Source organism: Arachis stenosperma, chromosome 7, assembly GCF_014773155.1.
Source record: "Arachis stenosperma cultivar V10309 chromosome 7, arast.V10309.gnm1.PFL2, whole genome shotgun sequence".
NCBI classification, from domain to species: domain Eukaryota; kingdom Viridiplantae; phylum Streptophyta; class Magnoliopsida; order Fabales; family Fabaceae; genus Arachis; species Arachis stenosperma.
The window spans coordinates 14,990,960-15,010,583 of NC_080383.1; the positions used below are offsets into that span (position 1 = coordinate 14,990,960).

Here is a 19,624-nt window from a genome sequence, read left to right on the forward strand (position 1 = left end):
TTTTATTTCATTCTATTTGGCCTCCTCCTATTTCTACCAAGGGAAAGTTATTAAGATAAGAATCAGATAGAGTAGTAGTAATTATATTTTAAGAGAAGTGACACAAAACAACCGTATAATATAATAACCTTTGGGATTAAAACCAAACAACGTAACCCAACATGCTCCCTTTAGTAATGAAAGTTAAAATTTACATATAAAAAATAACAAAAATACTATTTATAAGTACATGCGTTAGTTTAATTTATTTTTAATTTATATTTATATTTTAACATATCGATATTTAGGTGCAGTTAATTTCATATGAAATTAATAGTTGAGAGTCGTTAGATAATAAGTTAGTCAAATTTATCAAATCAACTTTATGTAAAATTAATCGCACTTGAATTTTCGTTATAATTCATAATTTTAATGACTGATTTTAGTATATACGTAGTAGTGCTATTGGAAAAATGATTTCTCGAATTAAATATATTTGCAAGCCGGCGTGAAGAATTAATTCTAAGGTAGAATGAAGAAATTAAAGTTCACCGAAAATAATAAATAAATAAAATGAAAACGTTAAGTTAAATTAAGTAGCATTAAAGCTTATATAGTGTGTAAGAGTGGCGTGCAAACACGACTTGATAATAGGTCCACCATTATTGTTTGATACTCAAATACTCTCTTCTTCTTTTCCTTCTCTGGTCTTCTCTCTTTGAATTGAATTATGAAGAAGTTGTGTCGGAATCTTGATCGAGAGGATGGGCTTGAAACTGTGCTTGAAGTCCCAATTCCAGAGGAGATTTTCATCAGCAAGAACAGGGCATGGCAGAACATGAAGTCATGGATGAAGCCAAACGCTGAACCCACATCATCATCATCATCAGTATTCGGAGGCAAAACTACAGAGATCCAACTATTGTTGGGTGTTATTGGAGCACCATTACTCCCCTTCCCTATAAGCTCTCATAACAACAACCAACCCATCATCTCTCGCAACATCAAACACCATAATAACATTGTAAGAAATGTCCATACCTTACAAACTCCGCGAAATTTTACTTTTCTGTATCCCATTATGTAACGTCATATTGATAAAAAAATAATTATTTTTTATATTTACCGTGTGGTTATGTAGAATGCTTTACACAAAGAAAAATTAAAGTCTAATGTTGGACAAACAAACAAGGAGAAGATTAAAATTTAAAAAGAGAAGTAGTAGGTGAAATTTTTGTGATACTTGGCTAAAAGTGTTGTACTAATTTGATGTGGTTGGTTATGAAGGAGGGTTCAATGGCGAAATATATTGTAAAGCAGTACGTGGCAGCAGTGGGAGGAGAAAGAGCTTTAAACTCGGTAGAAAGCATGTATGCAATGGGTCAGGTGAGGGTAGGGAGCTCGGAGTTCTGGGGAGGGGAAGAAGGTGTTATGAAGAAGAAAAAGAAAAAGAAGAGGACGACAAAGGAGGTGGCTGCGGCGGCGGGGGAGATGGGAGGGTTTGTGGTGTGGCAGAAGAAGCCGGAGTTGTGGTGCTTGGAGCTGGTGGTTTCCGGTTACAAGATAAGTGCCGGCAGTGATGGAAAAGTTGCTTGGAGGCAAACACCTTGGCATCATTCTCATGCCTCTAGAGGGCCCCCACGACCACTTAGGCGTTTAATTCAGGTTCGTAAATTTCTTTTAATAATCTCATTTTTACTTTGACAAATTTTAGAGAGACTCGGATCTCCGACTTATTTAAGCGGACTAGTGAAATTTAAATTAGCTAAAAATTCTATAAAATTAAATGAGTAATTTATTCTATTTAAATTTTTTTGTTCACTTAAAAGATAGTCACAGAGAATATGTTTGATATTTGATTAGTTGATTTTTTAAAAATATTATTTATATACAAAAATATTAATCATTAAATTAGTTATTATGTATTTATATATATTTATATAAGTAAAAAGTAAAAATTTACATGCAGTAATTATTTGTATCTAAAGTTAATATTTAAAAATTATTAGATCATTTAATTAAATTATCATTTATCAATTTTTAATTATAAATTTTATATAAATACGATTGTACGTGAATATTCACTATTTATATATGTTATTTTATATATTTTTAATATATATTTTATATTTTTAAACATGACATGATTGAATATTGCTAGAAATTCATAAATTTTAGAGTGAAGGTTCAATTATATATTTATATGTATATCGTGCATATTTTTTTTTGTCCTTTTTAAAAAAAATTGTGTCTATATACGTACATAATTTGGATTCAAGTAATTTTTGATATGTTGGAAAAATCCTTATCTCTTTATCAAAGTTTTATAGTATCTTTCAAATGAGAAGTTGAGGGGCCACTATACCATGTGCTTACATTAATTAGTGTTGCTTTATTTCGTTGTTTTGCTTTAATTGATTTTATGATTCTGATTTCCTCAAATGTAAACCCGAATTGAAGGTGTTCCCATATGTGACATGAAGCGTTCTCACTTCTCTTTCTCTCTGTTTTTTCTTATAAGAAATCTAGTTTCTTAATTCCTAGCTATAACACAAGAAAGCAAGTTTGCATGTTGTTGTTGCCAGCATCCATAACTAAACACTACCTAACTACCGAAGCCTACTCAACCAATGGCTCCGATTTTCAAAAGGAATGAAAAAAGAAGCAAAAGAAAAAGGAATTAGAAAAAAGGACGCTTATTACGTTTCACTGTTTTTTTAATAATTTAAATTAGCCTTTGAACCTCACAAAACTAGTAAGGTCAACATTACATAAATTTTGAAAAAAGTCAACAATGTAATAGATAAGTTAATCGGAGGAAATTCCTTCCTTAAAAAGCATGAAGTCAATTCAGTGATGGAATTTTTTTTTTTCTCAAATTCATATACCTGTAATCGCGTGAAGTTAACAATATCTATTGTCACTGTGCTTAGTGCATGACAACTATGTTTCCATTCCTTTGAAACGGCATTTTTTCCACCTAACAATAGCGAAAGGTGAATGGATTTAAACTTCAATTGGTGGGTTTGTATTTGGCTGTTATAGCTAAAGTTTGACATACACACATACCTTTTATACTTTATAGACTCTTTCGTTGTTTTGCTAATTTGAAAGCCTCAATTCCGTTTATACATGATCCACAAAAATGGGGGCAAAAGAGATGAAAGAAAATTGAGGGCAGCTCACCCTACTTGTTAATGTCAAATGCATACATACACATCACATCACTATGTCCACATCTTGATTATGAATTGAGAAATTCTTAGTGCATTTTTAACCTCCAGAGTTCTATGAAACTAGACATTAAAAAACATAAATCACTTTTAAAAAAAAAATCAAATCTAACTAAAATGGTTAAAATTATTATTAGTAAAAGTTTTAAACTCTTTGTTTTAATAAAATACATTAGAAATTTAAACTTTATATAAATTTTTCATATTTTTTAATTAGTAACACTATAAAAGAGAACTAATCAGAGAGGTTAGTTAAGATACTTGTTAAATTTATTTTTAATATAATTTTTTCAATAATAACACTATGACATTTGCTAGCCAAACCCCTAATAAAATTAAAATAAAAAGTCTACTTCAAACACAATCATACAAAAATTGGCTACACCTATGAACAAATAAATGTATCTCAAATAAAAGAAATAAATCCTATTTCTGTTATGAATATATCTAATTCCAATCATGTTATGCAAGAATCTCTTATACTCTACAAGTTTGAAGTTTATAGATCACTAAATTGTAATAGTTAATTGGTTTTGAGTAGGGTATTGATCCAAGATCCACTGCCAATCTTTTCAACAACTCAATATGCATTGGCGAGAAGACAGTGAACAATGAAGAATGTTTCACACTAAAACTAGAAGCAGAGTCAGCATCACTTAAAGCAAGAAGCAGCAGCAATGTAGAAATAATCCAACACACACTATGGGGCCATTTCAGCCAGAGAACAGGCCTTCTTGTTCAATTACAAGACTCCTACTTGCTCAAACTCAAGTCCTCGCCGTCATCCCAATCCTGCGACGCGCCCGTATTCTGGGAAACCAACATGGAGTCCCTAATACAAGACTACAGAGCCGTGGACGGCATCCAAATCGCGCACGCCGGGAAGACATCCGTGTCGTTGTCAAGGTTCGGAGCCGAGGGGCCGAATGGTTTTTCTAGGACAAGAATGGAAGAGACATGGAAAATTGAAGAAGTGGATTTTAATATTAAAGGCTTGTCCATGGAATGTTTCTTGCCACCTAGTGATTTGAAGAGAGGTGAACAACATAAAGCAGGGGAAGTGGCTACCACCATTACTACTACTTCTACTACAAGCAACAATAATAATAACAATGCTAATAAGTTGCCATTTAAGATTCGACAAGCTTCTTTTAAGATTAGTGCTTCCAAAGTAGCTGCTGTTAACTTGGATGATTCAAGTGATGAAAGTGAAAGTGATGAGGACGTAATGATCCAAGAGTGAGACACATCTTGTAATGCAAATTAAATTTGCTTGTGTTCCTTTTGTAAATACACCATCCCATTTCTATGATGGTGCTTGCTTGGTCAAGTTTTTAGGCTAGTTGTAGCAGCACACATATATAGAAGTTATGTAACTTAATTCCTTTTTACTTCTTAATTAATTAATTAGTTATTCTATTCCCATCTAAGGGAAACCTTAAAAACAAAAGGCTATATAAAATCCAGTATTGATGCGAACATTTTTTATATAGATTATTTTTAGATAAACTCATGTAGAAATAGTAAATGCATATTAGATAGAGTTGAGTCTAAAAATAATATAATTACTTGGAAGAAATGTATATTAAATCCAACCTGGTTTGTGTACTTATTTTATTAAACAATTTATTAGAATACTGAATTTCATCAGTTATGGAAGAAATGTGGGTCAAACCGTCTTTTCCATTTCTTTTTTTGGTTTTTGGTATTGATTTTGTAAAAAAAATATTAATATTTGGGCCTGAACAACAACATGACGAAGCTCTTGGGCTTGCAACTTGTATGGCGTAGGCAATAACGTAAAAATCGAAAGTATAGGGGCAGATCTAGAAATTTCCAGAAACATAAGGCGAAAAGAACGTTCTAGAAATGTGAAGATTTTTCTTACCACACTAAAAAAACAAGGCCCCTCCCCTTTCGCATCATCAACCACACTGCGAATCCACATTCTTCTCTGATCTTAACTTTTGAAGTCTGAAACAACAAAAATGTCTCTCATTCCCACTTTCTTCGGTCGCCGACCCACCCCGTTCGACCCCTTCGCTCTCGATGCCTGGGATCCATTCGAAACCTTCCCGTTCCCTCCCGTTCCCTTGCGCCGCCACCACCAGCAGCAGCAGTTATTCCCTGCCGAAGCGTCGTCGTTTTTGCGCGCCAATGTTGACTGGAAGGAGACACCTGCTGCTCACGTGTTCAAGGCGGATGTGCCTGGCTTGAAGAAGGAAGAGGTGAAGGTTGAGATCGAGGACGATAGGGTGCTCCGAATCAGCGGTGAGAGGAACCGCGAGAGCGAGGAGAGGAATGACACGTGGCACCGCGTAGAGCGAAGTAGCGGCAGGTTCGAGAGAAGCTTCAGGCTCCCCGAGAATGCCATGGTTGATCAGGTCAAGGCCGCCATGGAAGACGGTGTTCTCACCGTCACCGTTCCCAAGGTTCAGAACAGGAAGAAGGCTGACGTCAGATCCGTTCAGATCTCCGGCTGATGTGTAGTTAGAACCCTAGAATTCTGTTGTCAAATTGTGTTTTACTCGAATGCTATTGTCGATTTGTGTATAAGGATGGATTATGCTTACTGTGCGAGTGAATGTAAAACTTCCTTGTGCGTTTTGCCTTGTTAATTTCTGTTTCTTAATTTGGTTGGTTGTGGATTTCTTAGTTCGTAGTGCTGCATTTCTCCCAAATGGCCAAATCGCAATTGGGGTTAACAAATTCTACTAGCTTAAGAAGAATTACAGGTTAAGAAAGTTGGAATGTGAGCTAAAGGTGTTTATAATTTACGAAATACGAATTTGTTGAGGTCTTGAGGAGACATGTGACATGTTAGTGTATGTGTGAGAGCTGGACTCAAGTATGTCAATAATTCGATCGCCCGTTAATTCTTTAAAATCGCATTCAGATAGATAGATATAACATGCAGGTAGCCGTATATATATATGTTCTTAATAAAAGAAACAATGATTTAACAATTTATGTTCTACTTGGTGAGGACTTTTATTTTTATTACAAGATTTTGATGTCAGAATATACATAGTTTATGATTATGGTAAGAGCCAAAGTGCTGGAGGATAATATTTGTATGAATGATATTTGAAAACACACACTTTATCTAATCTTTTCAAAGGTGGCACATGATGAATTTGTTAATCATGAAGAGAATTAGATAAAAGTGTGAATCTTCTCTTATAACATGTATTTATAGGGATTAGATTTTAACCATAAAAAATTTATATCACAAAGGATTTTACATTTTAGTTTATAATATACACTAATTATTAGGTTTAAAGCTCAATAATAAATAATGATATTTAAAATTTAAAATGAATCACTGAATTATTTTATAGGTTTATAGAAAATAGACTTAATATTCAACTTGTTTTTATAAAAAACAGAAGCCAACAACCAATAAAGATCTACCAGAGAAAATTCTAATATTTGTTTGATTCATTAAAAGAAAAAAAAGGATAGCGATGTTCTACGAGACTACTACTAAGTAGAAGACTAAATTAAAATAACAAGAATAATGGTGTTTAAATACAAAACCTTGAATTGTTAGTATTGATACACATCAATGTTATTGGGCGATTTCTCACTTCTGGATCCTTCACGAGTGAGATGATTTTCGTTATGAGCTGTGTGAATTGCACAAAATTGAAAATTCTTTGAAGAAAGACACGACCCCTGCCCTGCATGGATGGAAGAACGCATGTCGCCCAAATCTGAATTAGCTGTGGTAGGCTGACTAGTGGGGTGAGCATGGTCACGTAGCACGTGTCTGGTTCAAGGAGCATGTCAAAATAAAAATATACTCCTTCTGGGCCACACTGCAATATAAATTCGAATTTGACGGCTGTGGTTTGGCTTCAACCTTCAGGTGCAACGACAAAGGTTACATTAAGATGCAGCCATACAGGATCGACTCGTTCCTATTGTAAAATACTAGTATGTAAAAATGTTATTTAGGCAGTATGTTTTTAACTTTGTTATGTAGATATTGTAAGCTGCTGTGAAATGAATTTATTGTCTCTCTTGTAATTTTTGTTTAAGAAATAAAACATTTTGATAAAACAGTAGTTTAATTTTTGAATAATGAATTTAAAAAATAATTGTTTTAACTAATGTAATGATATATAATTATCTTTAAAACTTTTTGTATTGAAAATTAAATTCTAAAAGAATAAAAATAAAAGAAGCCTCACCCCATCCACTAATTATGTTTTGGTACTTACATGAATTTAAAAATAAAATAGTGAAAAGTTATTCCATAAGTGGAAGAATAACTTTGGAGAAACAGAGGTGGAGGAATTCCTTGTTCTTCTTATATATATTCGTCCTACATTTTGCGCGCGCACTCACACTCGATTATCATCACGAACTATCCAGCGTTATTCTCAAGCAGTACCTCACACGAAGAACCAGAAAGAGAGCGTTTGAAGCGATCGATGGCTTGGAGCACCGGAAGTGTCCTAAACCTAACGACGGTGTTCTTTCCGGATGACGTGGACTGGAAGGAGACACCTGCCGCCCACGTGTTCAGAACCGACGTGCCTGGCCTCTCCAGGGATGAAGTCAGGGTGGAGATCGTCAAGGGATGGACGGTCAGGATCTACGGCAAACGGGCACGCGACGCCAGGGAAGGAACCACCGACACGTGGCGCCACGTGGGTCGCTGGAGCGGCAGGTTCGAGCGCACCTTCAAGCTACCTCAGAACGCCTGCGTGGACCAGCTCAGAGCCTCTATGAAACACGGCGTCCTCACTATCACCGTTCCCAAGGTCGAGCCCCTCAGGTCCATTCCTATTGATGATGAAGACTGATACTCCAAACCATAACCATCTTCTTTGCTTCTTAACTTGCTCTGTGTGTGATGTGTTGCTTTTAATTTATGTATATTCACGAAATTAAACTCAATAATATCCCTCGAATAAAATCTTTGTGCTCCCTGCATGGTTTATGATATTCAATTTCACCATCTCTCTGGTTTTTTCCCTTCTATTTTGTGTCACATGAATTAAACTGAAAATGATTTATATTAATAGAGTAACAAATTACCAAAAGCATTTATTAATAAAGGCTTACAAACCACCCCTTTCATATCCATTACATTCAAAATCAAAACACACAAAAAGAAAAACGCAACACGCTTTGTCTTTACATTTGTATATTAATTGAACCAAAGATTTAGCCAGAGATCTGAATAGACTTGATTTCAGGCTTCTTCTCTTCAACCTTAGGGACAGTTATGGTCAGCACGCCATTCTCCATAGCTGCCCTGATCTCATCCATATTAGCATTCTCGGGCAGCCTGAACCTCCTCATGAACTTGCCCGTACTTCTCTCCACGCGGTGCCACCTGTCATCCTTCTGCTCCTGCTCCCTGCTCCTCTCACCACTTATCTGCAGCACCCTCCCGTCCTCAACCTCCACCTTCACTTCTTCCTTCTTCAGCCCCGGAAGATCCACATTGAACACGTGCGCCTCCGGAGTCTCCTTCCAGTCCACCCGGGTGCTTGCTATGGCGCTGGCTTCACGTGCCGACGCTGACGCATTGGGACCCGACACAGCGACCGAGAAAATGTCCTGGAAAGGGTCCCATACGTCCAAAGAGAATGGGTCCAAGATGTTGCTACGTCTTCCACCGAACACGCTTGGGATCATAGACATGCTGGATTTCGGTTTCCAAACTAAGAATCAGAAGGATTTTCTTCTTGTGCGAGTTTGTGTGTGTGATTCTGAGGAGAATGAGAGAAGGCGTCGTGTATATATAGTCATAAAAAGAAGTGTCTAGTATTTTGTGGAATTATCTATGAGCTGGGTTTTATTACGCCTACAATGCCTATGAGTGTTGATGCTTTCGGAGGCAATCACACGTGGATGATAAAAATTGTTGGCGTTGAAAATTTGACCTTTTCATTAGTTAATAATCCAACGATTTAAAAACTATCATTTACTTTATTGGTCCAAAGCAAAACAAAGCTAACAAAGCTATACAATGTTAAAATTTTATTCTATTTTATTAAGACTAGTGGTTTTTCTTTTAATGTTTATTAGGTTCATCATCCTAAAAATAATAACTTATTTAATTTGCCTTCTCAATTAATTAGATGTATCAAAATAAATTTTACTATATATTAAAAGAAAAAGATTACCAACTCCATTTTGAGGTAGGGATCATTGGAGACAGTTTGGTTTCTACAAGTTTCTACAACCTTCTGTGTAATTTAATTTGTCGAAAGAATAATTCCTAAAACTGCAGGAAAATACGTGTTGAAGATAAGCATATATTATGACACAAAATATTATGACACTCGTATATGAAAAGTGTCATTCAACAGCAATTGTGTTGTAATGGCATGCAGAGTAGAAGCCACGGATTGATTTTTTTCCTTTCATCATTTTTTCATCTTTTAGAAGCAACCCCCATTCCTTTTCTTTTTTCCATCATTTTCATCTATTAGAATTGTTTTTGCTGAAGTTTTTTTTAAAACGTTGAACATAAAACATATAAATTTAGAGTTACTTGGTGTATGTTTTGTCATCTAAATTAAAGGTTAAGCAAACTGTAATTAAGGTATACGAATTGTAAAGGAAAAATTTTTGCCCTGCAGTGTAGAAAGACAAAGTAGTCGAGAAATTAAAAGATTTCACTTGTTCCGAATTTTCTTACATTCCGAAAATATGAATGAAAAAAAAAATATGAATATAAGAATAAAGAATTAATTTTTAATTAGTTAATATTAATTTAATTTTTTATTATAGCTTATTTTTTTAAAAAAAGTAAATATTAGAATTTATAATTAAAATATATATGGTATTTATACATATTTAATTTATATTTTATATTTTATCATATATTCTATAAAAATAACTAATTTTAAAAGTACACGTAACATAATTATTTAACCAACTATATTATGTATATACTAAAATTAGCCACTAAAGTAAATATATATTAAAGGGTTAACTATCAAAAATGTCCTCAAAATATTTTTGCGTTGAAAAAAAATGTCCTTAATTTTTGTTATTAACAAAAATATTCTTAAATAATTTAAAAATGTGTTAAAACTACACATCTGTAAAAACCAAGGTTGCGAGAACCGAACCGGTCAATGAACCGATAAAGTGACTGGTTTAATAGTTTAGAAGTTTAATCGGAGTTCAACCGGAATTCAACCGGAATAATTAAATATATGAAAAAATTATTAAAAAATTAATATAATTTTAAAGATTTAAATGTAATAATTTTTTAGCAGATAAATTTTAAAATTTTACAATTTTTCTGAAGTATAATTCAAATTTTACAAATAATCAACAACTAAATATAAACATAAACATAGCAATGAAGTATAAACATCTCAAAACCAGAAACTTCCAGCAGTCCAGAACAATGCAATGAAGCATGCACCATAGCACCATCAACAATTCAGAATAAAAACTCCAGCAAACAGAATTAACAACCCAAAATCAGAAAAAAATCAGCATAAACAACCCAGAATCAGAATCATAGCATAAACAACTCAGAATCAGAGATCCCAGTATAAACAATGTAGTACAGCACTATACCATATAACCAAAATTCAGATTAAGGGAAGGGAACTGATGGCAACGGAGGAATGGGAACAGCCAACAAGGAGGAGCTCGGACAGAGACAAACTCGGACAGAGAACGAGAGAGAAAACTCAAAAAGGGACGTCAAGTTCAGACAAAGAAACAGAGAGATAGAGATCGAAAAGACAACAAACGAAAAACGATGAGAGGAGAAGAGACGAGAGGACACCTTTCTGCGACGGCGACGAGAGGTGGAACAATGAGAAGAGGGATGGACCGTAGAACAGAGCTTCCACACTTTACGCGGCACCCACGGTCTATCCTGGAGGAGAAGAGTTCAGCGATGACCTTGAATAAGGATGGATTGGTGGCTGCGGGCTGAGGTTTGGGGATTAAGGTTCCTCAATCTTCTCTTCTTCATAGTAAGTTCAGAATTCAGAGAGAATAGAGAAAGAGAGGGGTGGGATGGAAATTAGGGTTCTTCAATTATTCAGAGAGAAAGAGAAGGGTGGGATGACTGGGTATTTGACATTGCCCATTGGGCTTTTTTAGTTTTTTTTTTTAAAACCCAAAACGGTGCCTTTTTGGAAGGTTATCACCAAACCGGTAACTTTGAAAAAAACCCGGCCAATTCCGGCGGTTCACCGGTTAACCGCGGGTTTGACGGTTCATAGACCGGTTTTTTGTCAAGAGGTTCTTAGGCTCAACCGAACCAGCCAGATGATCGGTTTTCGGTTAATCCGGTTGAACCGGCCGGTCCGATTCGGTTTTCAGAACTATGGTAAAAACAATGACAATTTGTTAACATTTTGGTCTAATGGGATAAACAGAAATAGTATATGGGACAAACAAAAAAAGCTAACATGACTCCATTATATTTTAATAAAAAATTTAAAAATTTTATGCCAATTTCTTCTCACCCCCTTATGTTCTCTCACAGTCTTACTCTCACGGAGCCACCATCTAACCCATTCACCATCTGCAGCATTCGCAGCTGTCAGCAAACCACCACTGCTGTAACTCCATCTCCCTCCCTATCATCTACCTATCTTCTTCTCTCACTTCCTCTTACTCACTTTTCCTCTCTTATTCTCTCACTTCCTCTATCGCGCTCTCCCTCTCTCAACAATGCCAAAAATAGCAAACTTGACGACGACACCACCATTTGCCACATTTATTCCGAAGCCTTAGCGGAGATTGCGTTGAAAAAAAACAACCATTCCCTACTTGAGGATCCACCTTCTTACTGCTTTCTCTTTTTGGCCAATGGTCCTTGTTCACACTACTCTTCCTTCGCAGCAGGTCCTGGATTGCGTTTCCCTTCGTCTCTGGCTAGCTGTCCTTGCTCGCACTGCTCCTCTCTTGCCAGTGGTCCTTGCTCGCGCTACTCCTTTCTTGTCAATGGTCCACCACTATTTCTGCTTCTGCTTTTTACCTAAGTATTCATTCTTTTAGTTGTTCTTGTTGTATAATTTTTTTATTCAGTTTATTGGCAATTACTGATTAATGCTACTGTTGTTAATGAATTATGATTTTAATGAAATTTAGAATTTAAATTAGGTTTTTTTCTTTTTAATTCGGATATGTTTCAATTGATAAAGTTCAATTAGGTTTTGGAAAGAAAGTTCAATTCAAAAGAAGAAAAGTTGATATGAAGATCAATTCCGATACTTATCATCTCCCTCTCTTCTCTGAGATATTGAACAATATAAAATTTAAAGTTGTATATGGTTTATTCTTCAATTTGATCTATTTTTCATTTTACTATTGTTAAAATAATTCTAGATGAATTAATTTGTTAGTTACTACTTTTAAGCAATTTTAATTTTCTCTTTTTTCCTACTTTGTGATTTTGAAGAGGACAGTAGGTGTTGATGGTGAGGAGGTGAGAGAAGAAAAGCGAGCGAGGGAGAGTGAGATGAAGTTAGAGATGAAGAATAGAGAGAATAGAGAGGGGATGGAGTTGCGGCGGTGGAGATTCGACGGTGGCTCTCACGACAGACAAAGGTGTCGGGAGTGACTAAGTTAAAGGGTGGGTGAGTGAGAGGAAGTATGAGAGAACAGAATAGGGTGGTTCTTGTTTGCTGCATTAGACCAAAATGTTAACGGACCACCTGTTTTCATGGATATGCAGTTTTGGCACGTTTTTAAATAATTTAAGGGTGTTTTTGTTGATAACAAAAATTGGGGACATTTTTGTTAGCGTCAGAATAATTCGGCGACATTCACTACAAGAAAAATGCTGAATTCCATTAGATTTATCGTCGAATTTAGTGTCAGACGTTAGCGGCGGGTTTATTGGGAGATTTGACAATAAATTCGTCGGATAAAAAGGTTATCGTCGAATTTGATTTTTCGACGGTAAATTCAACAGTAATAATTAGAGAGGAAAAACAAGAAAAATTGGCGCCGAGATTACCATGGAATTTACTGTTGGATTTATCCGCCGGTAATTCCTGATTAGTGCAATGCTGCGTTTTGGCACGTTCAAAGCATTACGGTTGGATTTTTCCACCGGTAAATCGGATGGTAATCTTGCCCTAAATTCGAACCGCGAACCCTCCCTCACCTCATTTTCAAACTACTCTCTCTCTAACCTTATCCTCTCTTTCTCTCTCCCCCAAACCACCTTCCGCAACCCCTCCACCAACGTCGGCCACCACCAACTGTGTCCAAAGACCGCGTGAACTCAATTAGGTGCTCCTTGCGATGCGTTGGTTGTTCTGTCGCCACCGTTTTCGTCCTCCCGCCATTGTTGGCACCTTTGTTGCTCCCTTAATTACCGACCTGTGTCTCTTTTCCCTCCTCCAAGTAGGTTGCCCTCATCCCTCTTTCTATTCCATCCCATTTTTTACTTTATTTTAATTACAAAATTTCTAACCCCTTTTTGAACCCTAACCCTAAACCTTAATTTATGGTGCATGCCTATGTTCTTATTTTATTTTGATTTGGTTCTATTTTTATTAAATTTTAGTGTTTGTTTTGATTTTGTTCTTTTTTTTGTTTATTCAGATTTTGTTATGATTTTAAGTTTGTTCTTGATTTTTGTTCGGAGTGTGCGACCTGTGAGGGTTGCCTTCTGTGGATATTGTCAAACTGGACTGTGGTGGTTGGACAACGTGACTGGATGAGACTGTGACTTTGTAAATTAAAACCTCCCTTTTGCCTCCAGTTCGAGTAAGACCTCTTCTTTCTCCCTCTAATTGTGACTTCAGTTCCCTCCTCCCTTTATTTTCTCTATTAAGTACTTCAATATTGTTCAATGAATTTGTTGTACACTTGTGCTATGTTGTTTTCTTCTTTATTTTGTTCTTTGATGTATGAATATAAGAATGATGATTCTGCTGAGTATTGGATTATTGAAATTTAAAATGATTATTGAATCTTCTTTGCCAAATTGAATTACTTTAGTTGAACTTTACTCTTGTATATCCTATTTTAGACAGATTAAATTTTGCTTTACTATATGAAAAGCATGAAAAGAGATGTGAACTTTTATTCTTTTATACAATGACTTCGGGACATGAAAAATAAAGTCTGATATGAATGTGATTATCCAATTAGGTACCCTATGATCAATAGGGATGGTTTATGCGATTAAAATTGTTAGTGGCTTGATGATGGTGCTTGATTATTTATTTTGATTATTTTAATTTTAATATGTTTGTTATTGATGTTGTTAACTATTTTTTTAAATTATTTTTCCAAAGCTAGGCTTAAATCCTTAATTTTTGAATGTGACAGATCTACTGCTAAATAAAAATATATATTAGCATAGTGGCAACTGTTATACATTTTGGTGACTTTCACCAAATGAGAACATCAGCCAAAAAACTTGTATATATGGAGATTTGTTTAATTAGGTAATCCACACAACCAATCTTGTATATATGGTCTGAATGATTGAATTTTAATTGTTGTTGAATTTTTTTTAACTGAATTGTTGTGGCCTTAAGCTCAATTAATACATTTTTGTTGTTTTGAATTTTCTTCCAAACTGCAATGTTAAAATTTTGCTATTGTATTGAATTTAATTGTTGTATTTTTGTTGTTATACCTTTTTTAAACAGAAATAGCATCAAGTGAACCTTCTCCAAGGATCTCCTCCTCCTGCTCCTGATAATGAAGATGGTAATATGGAAGTTTGTGAAATTCGTGAAGATTTTTTGATAGATGAAGAATATGATGATTATTAAATGACTTGTTCAGACTTGAGTTAATTAGTTGTTCATTGCAGTAGTTTAGTTGTTTTATTTACTACTTGAATTTATTTTAATGTCGTATAAACTTGTGAGTTGTGAATTTGTTTTTTGATTTGTGAATTGAGCAGTAAATTTGTGTTATGAGTTGTGACTTTTGACTTGTTATAATTTATAGGTCCCAACATTTGGGGTGAATCCTATTTTGGTCCCTAACGTTTAAATTGTCCCAATTTTGTCCCAAAAAGGCACCAATCTAATTCCACCGTCAAATTCCTCAATTACACTTAACAGAGGTGAGATGTGGAATGTTGAACGTAGCACTCAGTGAAGATAATCATTTGGATGAAAAAAAATTATAAATTAAATGTAAAAAATGGCAAAACCCTACCTTAAACGCTTCCTCCCTTCCATTGCCCCCCAAATTCATCGCGTTTTGAGGCAGAAGTTAAATGTCATCTTCGAGATTTAATGGCATCCCAGTCTTCTCAATCTTCCTGCGGCAATAACCAGGCTCAAAGGAGAAGACCACTTGCTTGTGCGGTGATAGATCAGTGCTAAAAGCTTCTTCGACACCTGAGAATCCTGGACAAAAATGTTGGGATTGTGTGAACTATCAGGTAATAAACCGAAGTTAGATTGCTTCCTATGATGCAAAATATGTGGATTAAAATTTGAATTAAAATTTCTAAACATATTCTTGGATTAAAATTCCTGAACATATGATTAAAATCAAGTTGGAGAGGGATGTGATTTCTTTTCTTGGCATAGCCTGAAGGAGAAGACACACAACTAGCAAGACTGAGGAGGAAAAGAAATTTGATAAAAGAAAAACTTACATCTGTTGAAACAAGATTCATGGTTGTTGTATATTGCAGTGGGTAGTGTTAGTTGGATGCTAAAGGGCAATAAAGACAGGACAGAGGAGGCTACCATATTTGTGAACTAGTTGAAGAATTATAGTTAGAGAATTTAGGGTGAAGTAGGAAAATCAATGTATTGAAGAATAGTTACTTTGTATAAAAGTGTTTGTAGTCATTATGGATGTATTCGGATTGGAAATAATAAAGTTTGCCCTTTCTAAGAAAATGGTTCTACATAATTTTTATCAAAATATTGAGATTTTCTGTTAAACCAAATGAACAGAAAAAACTCATAATCACCTATATTATAACTTTTAATGTAGCAATATCATTAACAAAATTCATAAACACCTAAAACATTGATTGTAGCAATTTCATTAACTAAATAAAAATTCAGAAAGGTCTTCACCATAAAACAAATTAAGTACATCTTATCCATAAACACATAACAAAAGTAGGTCTTAGCCATAAACACAATTTAAGTGACTAACCAAAATCATACTCTAAATGGCACTATAGTTTATGCCAATACCATTACAGACCAAATCTCTAAACCAAATTACCTAGAGTCTCAAAAAAACACATAGACAGAAAACATAAAGAAATCATTTCAAATTCTTCCAAGTCCTTGGTGGTGTTTTTACCATAAACTTTAGCACTTTCTTTGATAGACTTTGGTGATTAAGGTTGGAGCTATGGCCTTAAAGTTGAGCGGTGGTGGCCTTAGTCCTCTTGGTGGTGGACTGAGTCTGTTGGGTGGATGCCACATTTGGTGATTTTCTCTTAGGCCCTTGTCCATTGAAACCTTGTTTTTTGGCTTGGTTGATCCAGCATTCTTATTTGATCCAGTGATTGAAGTTGATTGCATGGTCTAGGTTAATCCAACCCTCTTCCAGTAGTTTGTTTAACCATAGACAACCAAACACAGAGAAGCATAAGTGAAGATTGATCAACATATCAAGAAACATAAATTTTCATTAAGTGAAGAATTATAGTACCTTTTGTGAACCTGCTTCCACCTTACGCTTTTTAGGAAAAGTTCTCTTGTTGTGTCCATTTGCAAAGTAATAAGAACATTTTTGTTGTTGGCCTCCTCAGGACAGTGTTGACAATGGCCCATTACTGACTTCGTCAGCACTCTTGTTCCTATTTTTTTTTGGGCCTACCAATAGTTTTATAAATATTGAAGGCAGCATATCATTCTTTTTTCATAAGTTAGAACCATTAACAGAGTAAATAACATGTTCATAGCACCTAACCTATGTATCTTTCTTAAAGCAGTCATCAACATAACTATCAACATCAAAACACAACTTCCTAATACAACTCATTACATGTTTACATGGGATACCCATCAATTGATACTTTCTACATGAACACTCACGGTTACTTAAATTTACCACAAGTTTTTTTCTTATTTCCATGGGTATTATAAATCTCATATTTGTCTCTCCCAACATATATGGCCATTCAGTTGCTACCTTAGTCAAATTCTTTCTCTATTTTCTTTTTAATTTTGGGTAGAACATTTTCTGTGTATGTGGTTATACTGTCCCTATTATCAGCCTATCTATTTATCAAGTAGATCCTAATATCCTCCAACATAAACACAATTAGTTTTTCTCTAGCCTCTATAATAATTGAGTTAAAACAAAACCTGGACTTGCTCCAATATTTTGGTGGAATCTCCATCAGGTGTGTGTAGGATGCAACATCTATTTTCTGAATTTTGTACATCCTTCTTTCCCACTCTTAAACATAGGTTGTCTTTACAGCATACCACATCATCAGCTTCAGTTGGACCTCTGGAAATATCTTCCTGAAGTTGCTGTATAAGTGTCTTGCACAAAACCTATGATCTACCGATGATTTGGATTTTTGACGGTTTAGAATTTCACTAATGAAATCTCGTTGTAAAGTATAGTTTCTAAACCAAACAATAATCATTTCATACAAAAAGTTGTTTGTCACTAGTACAAACCCCTAAAATTTATAAACCGAAGTATTGGACCTCGGGTCGTTCTCCCTAGGAATTGTAATGAAGTGTCTTGTTATTGGTTGTGAGTTATTTTGGGGTTTTTGAGATTATAGACAAGAATTATAAATGGCAAAGGAAATAAACTAACAACTAACAAAGCTCTTGGCAAGATATGAGAACTAGAAGTCCTATCCTAGTTATCCTCTTCAATTGTGATAACAAATTGTCCATTACTCCCACTTAGTTAACCTCTAACCATGGAGGAAAGTCAAGTGGATGAATCAATTTGATTCCTCAAGTCCTAATCAACTCCTAAAGGAAAGACTAGCTTTAGAGGCATTCAAATCAATTAGCAACTTCTAATTATCAATCAACAAAGGAATTAGATAACTCAAGGGTCACTAATTACTCTACCTAGGCCAAGAGGAACAAAACCTACACTAAAATCCAACCAAGCATTTCATCAAACACTTAGAAGGCATATAAGGAAAGCATAGTAAATTGATAACAAGAATAAAATCTAACAACAATTATTGCAAAGAAATTAACAACAACAATCAAGGAAATCACAATTATCATGAATTACCTCAAATTGCATTATTGAAAGAAAACAAAGGAACAACAATCTATCCAAAACAAGTGAAGAATTACAATTATTAAAGCACATAACTAGAAAGAGGAAGAGGAGAAGATTAAGATTTGATAAAAGAGAAGTGAATTAAAATATGAATTAAACCTAGATCTAAGAAGAGAGATTAACCTAAACCTAATCCTAATTCTAGAGAGAAGTGAGAGCTTCTCTCTCTAAAAACTACTCTAAAACTAAAACTAATTATGCTATATGATAGATTCCTCTTTTCCCCTCAATCCTTGATCATTTTATTCCTTTCTATCAGCAATTGGCGCCAAAATGGGTTTAGAAAATCTTCCAAATCGCCAGGCACGTGTTGCTTTAATGAAGTCATGTGCGGACTGCGACGCGTGCGCGCACGGTACGCGTGCGCGTCCCTGGCCGATTCTGCAATGTGCGCGCGAGCGCCTTGTGCGCGTGCGCGTGCATGGCTAATTCCACTTCTTTGACTTTTTATGCTTCTCTCCACTTGTATGCTTCCTTCCTTGCTCCCTTTGATCCATGCCTAGCCTATTTCAATCCTGGAATTACTAGCAAACACATCAAGACATCTTATGGAATCAAAGAGGAATTAGAATTCATCAAAATAAGGCTTAAAAAGCATGTTTTTACACTTAAGCACAAATACGGGAGAGATTACAAAACCATGCTAATTCATAGGCTAGATGCGAGAAAATGTCATCAAAATACTCTAAATTCAATACAAGATAAACCCTAAAAATGGAGTTTATCATCTACTCCAGGCAGCAACTCATCGAAGGTGGGTATCAATCCCTGTATTTATTATACATCACACTACGTCAACAACTAAATGAGGTAAATTTGTTTATTTAAAAAATAATATGTAAATTAAATAGTATACCTTCTGTTGATTACTCATGAAGGTGAAATGTCTGATCTTGTCAACCTCCAAGTCATCACATAAATGATGTAGAAACCATGTCCAGGAGTTCTTGGTTTCTGCCTCCACAACAGCATAAGCAATAGGCAAATTTTGTTCATTTGGATCTCACCCAATTGCTGTCAACAGTTGACCTCCATATGGGATTTTGATGAAGCATTCATCAAGTCCAATGATATTTCTACAGACCATGAAACTTTTTTTGCAAGCATCTAGACATATATAACCCTCTTAAATGTTGGCCTCATATACATTCAAGGAGGTGGTGTCTCTAAACCATAATCAGGAGGTCTTC

General features: G+C 35.0%; 4 protein-coding genes across 4 annotated transcripts; 3 read left to right on the top strand and 1 right to left on the bottom strand.

Moving 5' to 3' along the window:
- Window positions 1-618: 618 nt before the first annotated feature.
- On the top strand, window positions 619-4,685 carry LOC130941547 (uncharacterized). Its single transcript, XM_057870099.1, has 3 exons — window positions 619-1,003; window positions 1,267-1,644; window positions 3,754-4,685. Exons 1-3 carry the CDS (start codon window positions 710-712, stop codon window positions 4,453-4,455), a joined length of 1,374 nt encoding a protein of 457 aa, XP_057726082.1. The 5' UTR covers window positions 619-709; the 3' UTR covers window positions 4,456-4,685.
- Window positions 4,686-5,098: 413 nt separating this feature from the next.
- Window positions 5,099-5,844, top strand: LOC130942187 (17.3 kDa class I heat shock protein-like). Its single transcript, XM_057870882.1, has one exon. It carries the CDS (start codon window positions 5,201-5,203, stop codon window positions 5,693-5,695), a length of 495 nt encoding a protein of 164 aa, XP_057726865.1. The 5' UTR covers window positions 5,099-5,200; the 3' UTR covers window positions 5,696-5,844.
- Window positions 5,845-7,452: 1,608 nt separating this feature from the next.
- Window positions 7,453-8,166, top strand: LOC130941936 (18.3 kDa class I heat shock protein-like). Its single transcript, XM_057870578.1, has one exon. It carries the CDS (start codon window positions 7,652-7,654, stop codon window positions 8,024-8,026), a length of 375 nt encoding a protein of 124 aa, XP_057726561.1. The 5' UTR covers window positions 7,453-7,651; the 3' UTR covers window positions 8,027-8,166.
- A 26-nt stretch (window positions 8,167-8,192) lies between these two features.
- On the bottom strand, window positions 8,193-9,012 carry LOC130941935 (18.2 kDa class I heat shock protein-like). Its single transcript, XM_057870577.1, has one exon. It carries the CDS (start codon window positions 8,871-8,873, stop codon window positions 8,391-8,393), a length of 483 nt encoding a protein of 160 aa, XP_057726560.1. The 5' UTR covers window positions 8,874-9,012; the 3' UTR covers window positions 8,193-8,390.
- Window positions 9,013-19,624: the final 10,612 nt, after the last annotated feature.

Coding starts and splice junctions, on each gene's coding strand:
- LOC130941547 (XM_057870099.1), top strand. CDS start 710: ATGAAGAAGTTGTGTCGGAATCTTGATCGAGAGGATGGGCTTGAAACT. Junction 1,004..1,266: donor TCAAACACCATAATAACATT/GTAAGAAATGTC, acceptor TTGGTTATGAAG/GAGGGTTCAATGGCGAAATA. Junction 1,645..3,753: donor CACTTAGGCGTTTAATTCAG/GTTCGTAAATTT, acceptor GGTTTTGAGTAG/GGTATTGATCCAAGATCCAC.
- LOC130942187 (XM_057870882.1), top strand. CDS start 5,201: ATGTCTCTCATTCCCACTTTCTTCGGTCGCCGACCCACCCCGTTCGAC.
- LOC130941936 (XM_057870578.1), top strand. CDS start 7,652: ATGGCTTGGAGCACCGGAAGTGTCCTAAACCTAACGACGGTGTTCTTT.
- LOC130941935 (XM_057870577.1), bottom strand. CDS start 8,873: ATGTCTATGATCCCAAGCGTGTTCGGTGGAAGACGTAGCAACATCTTG.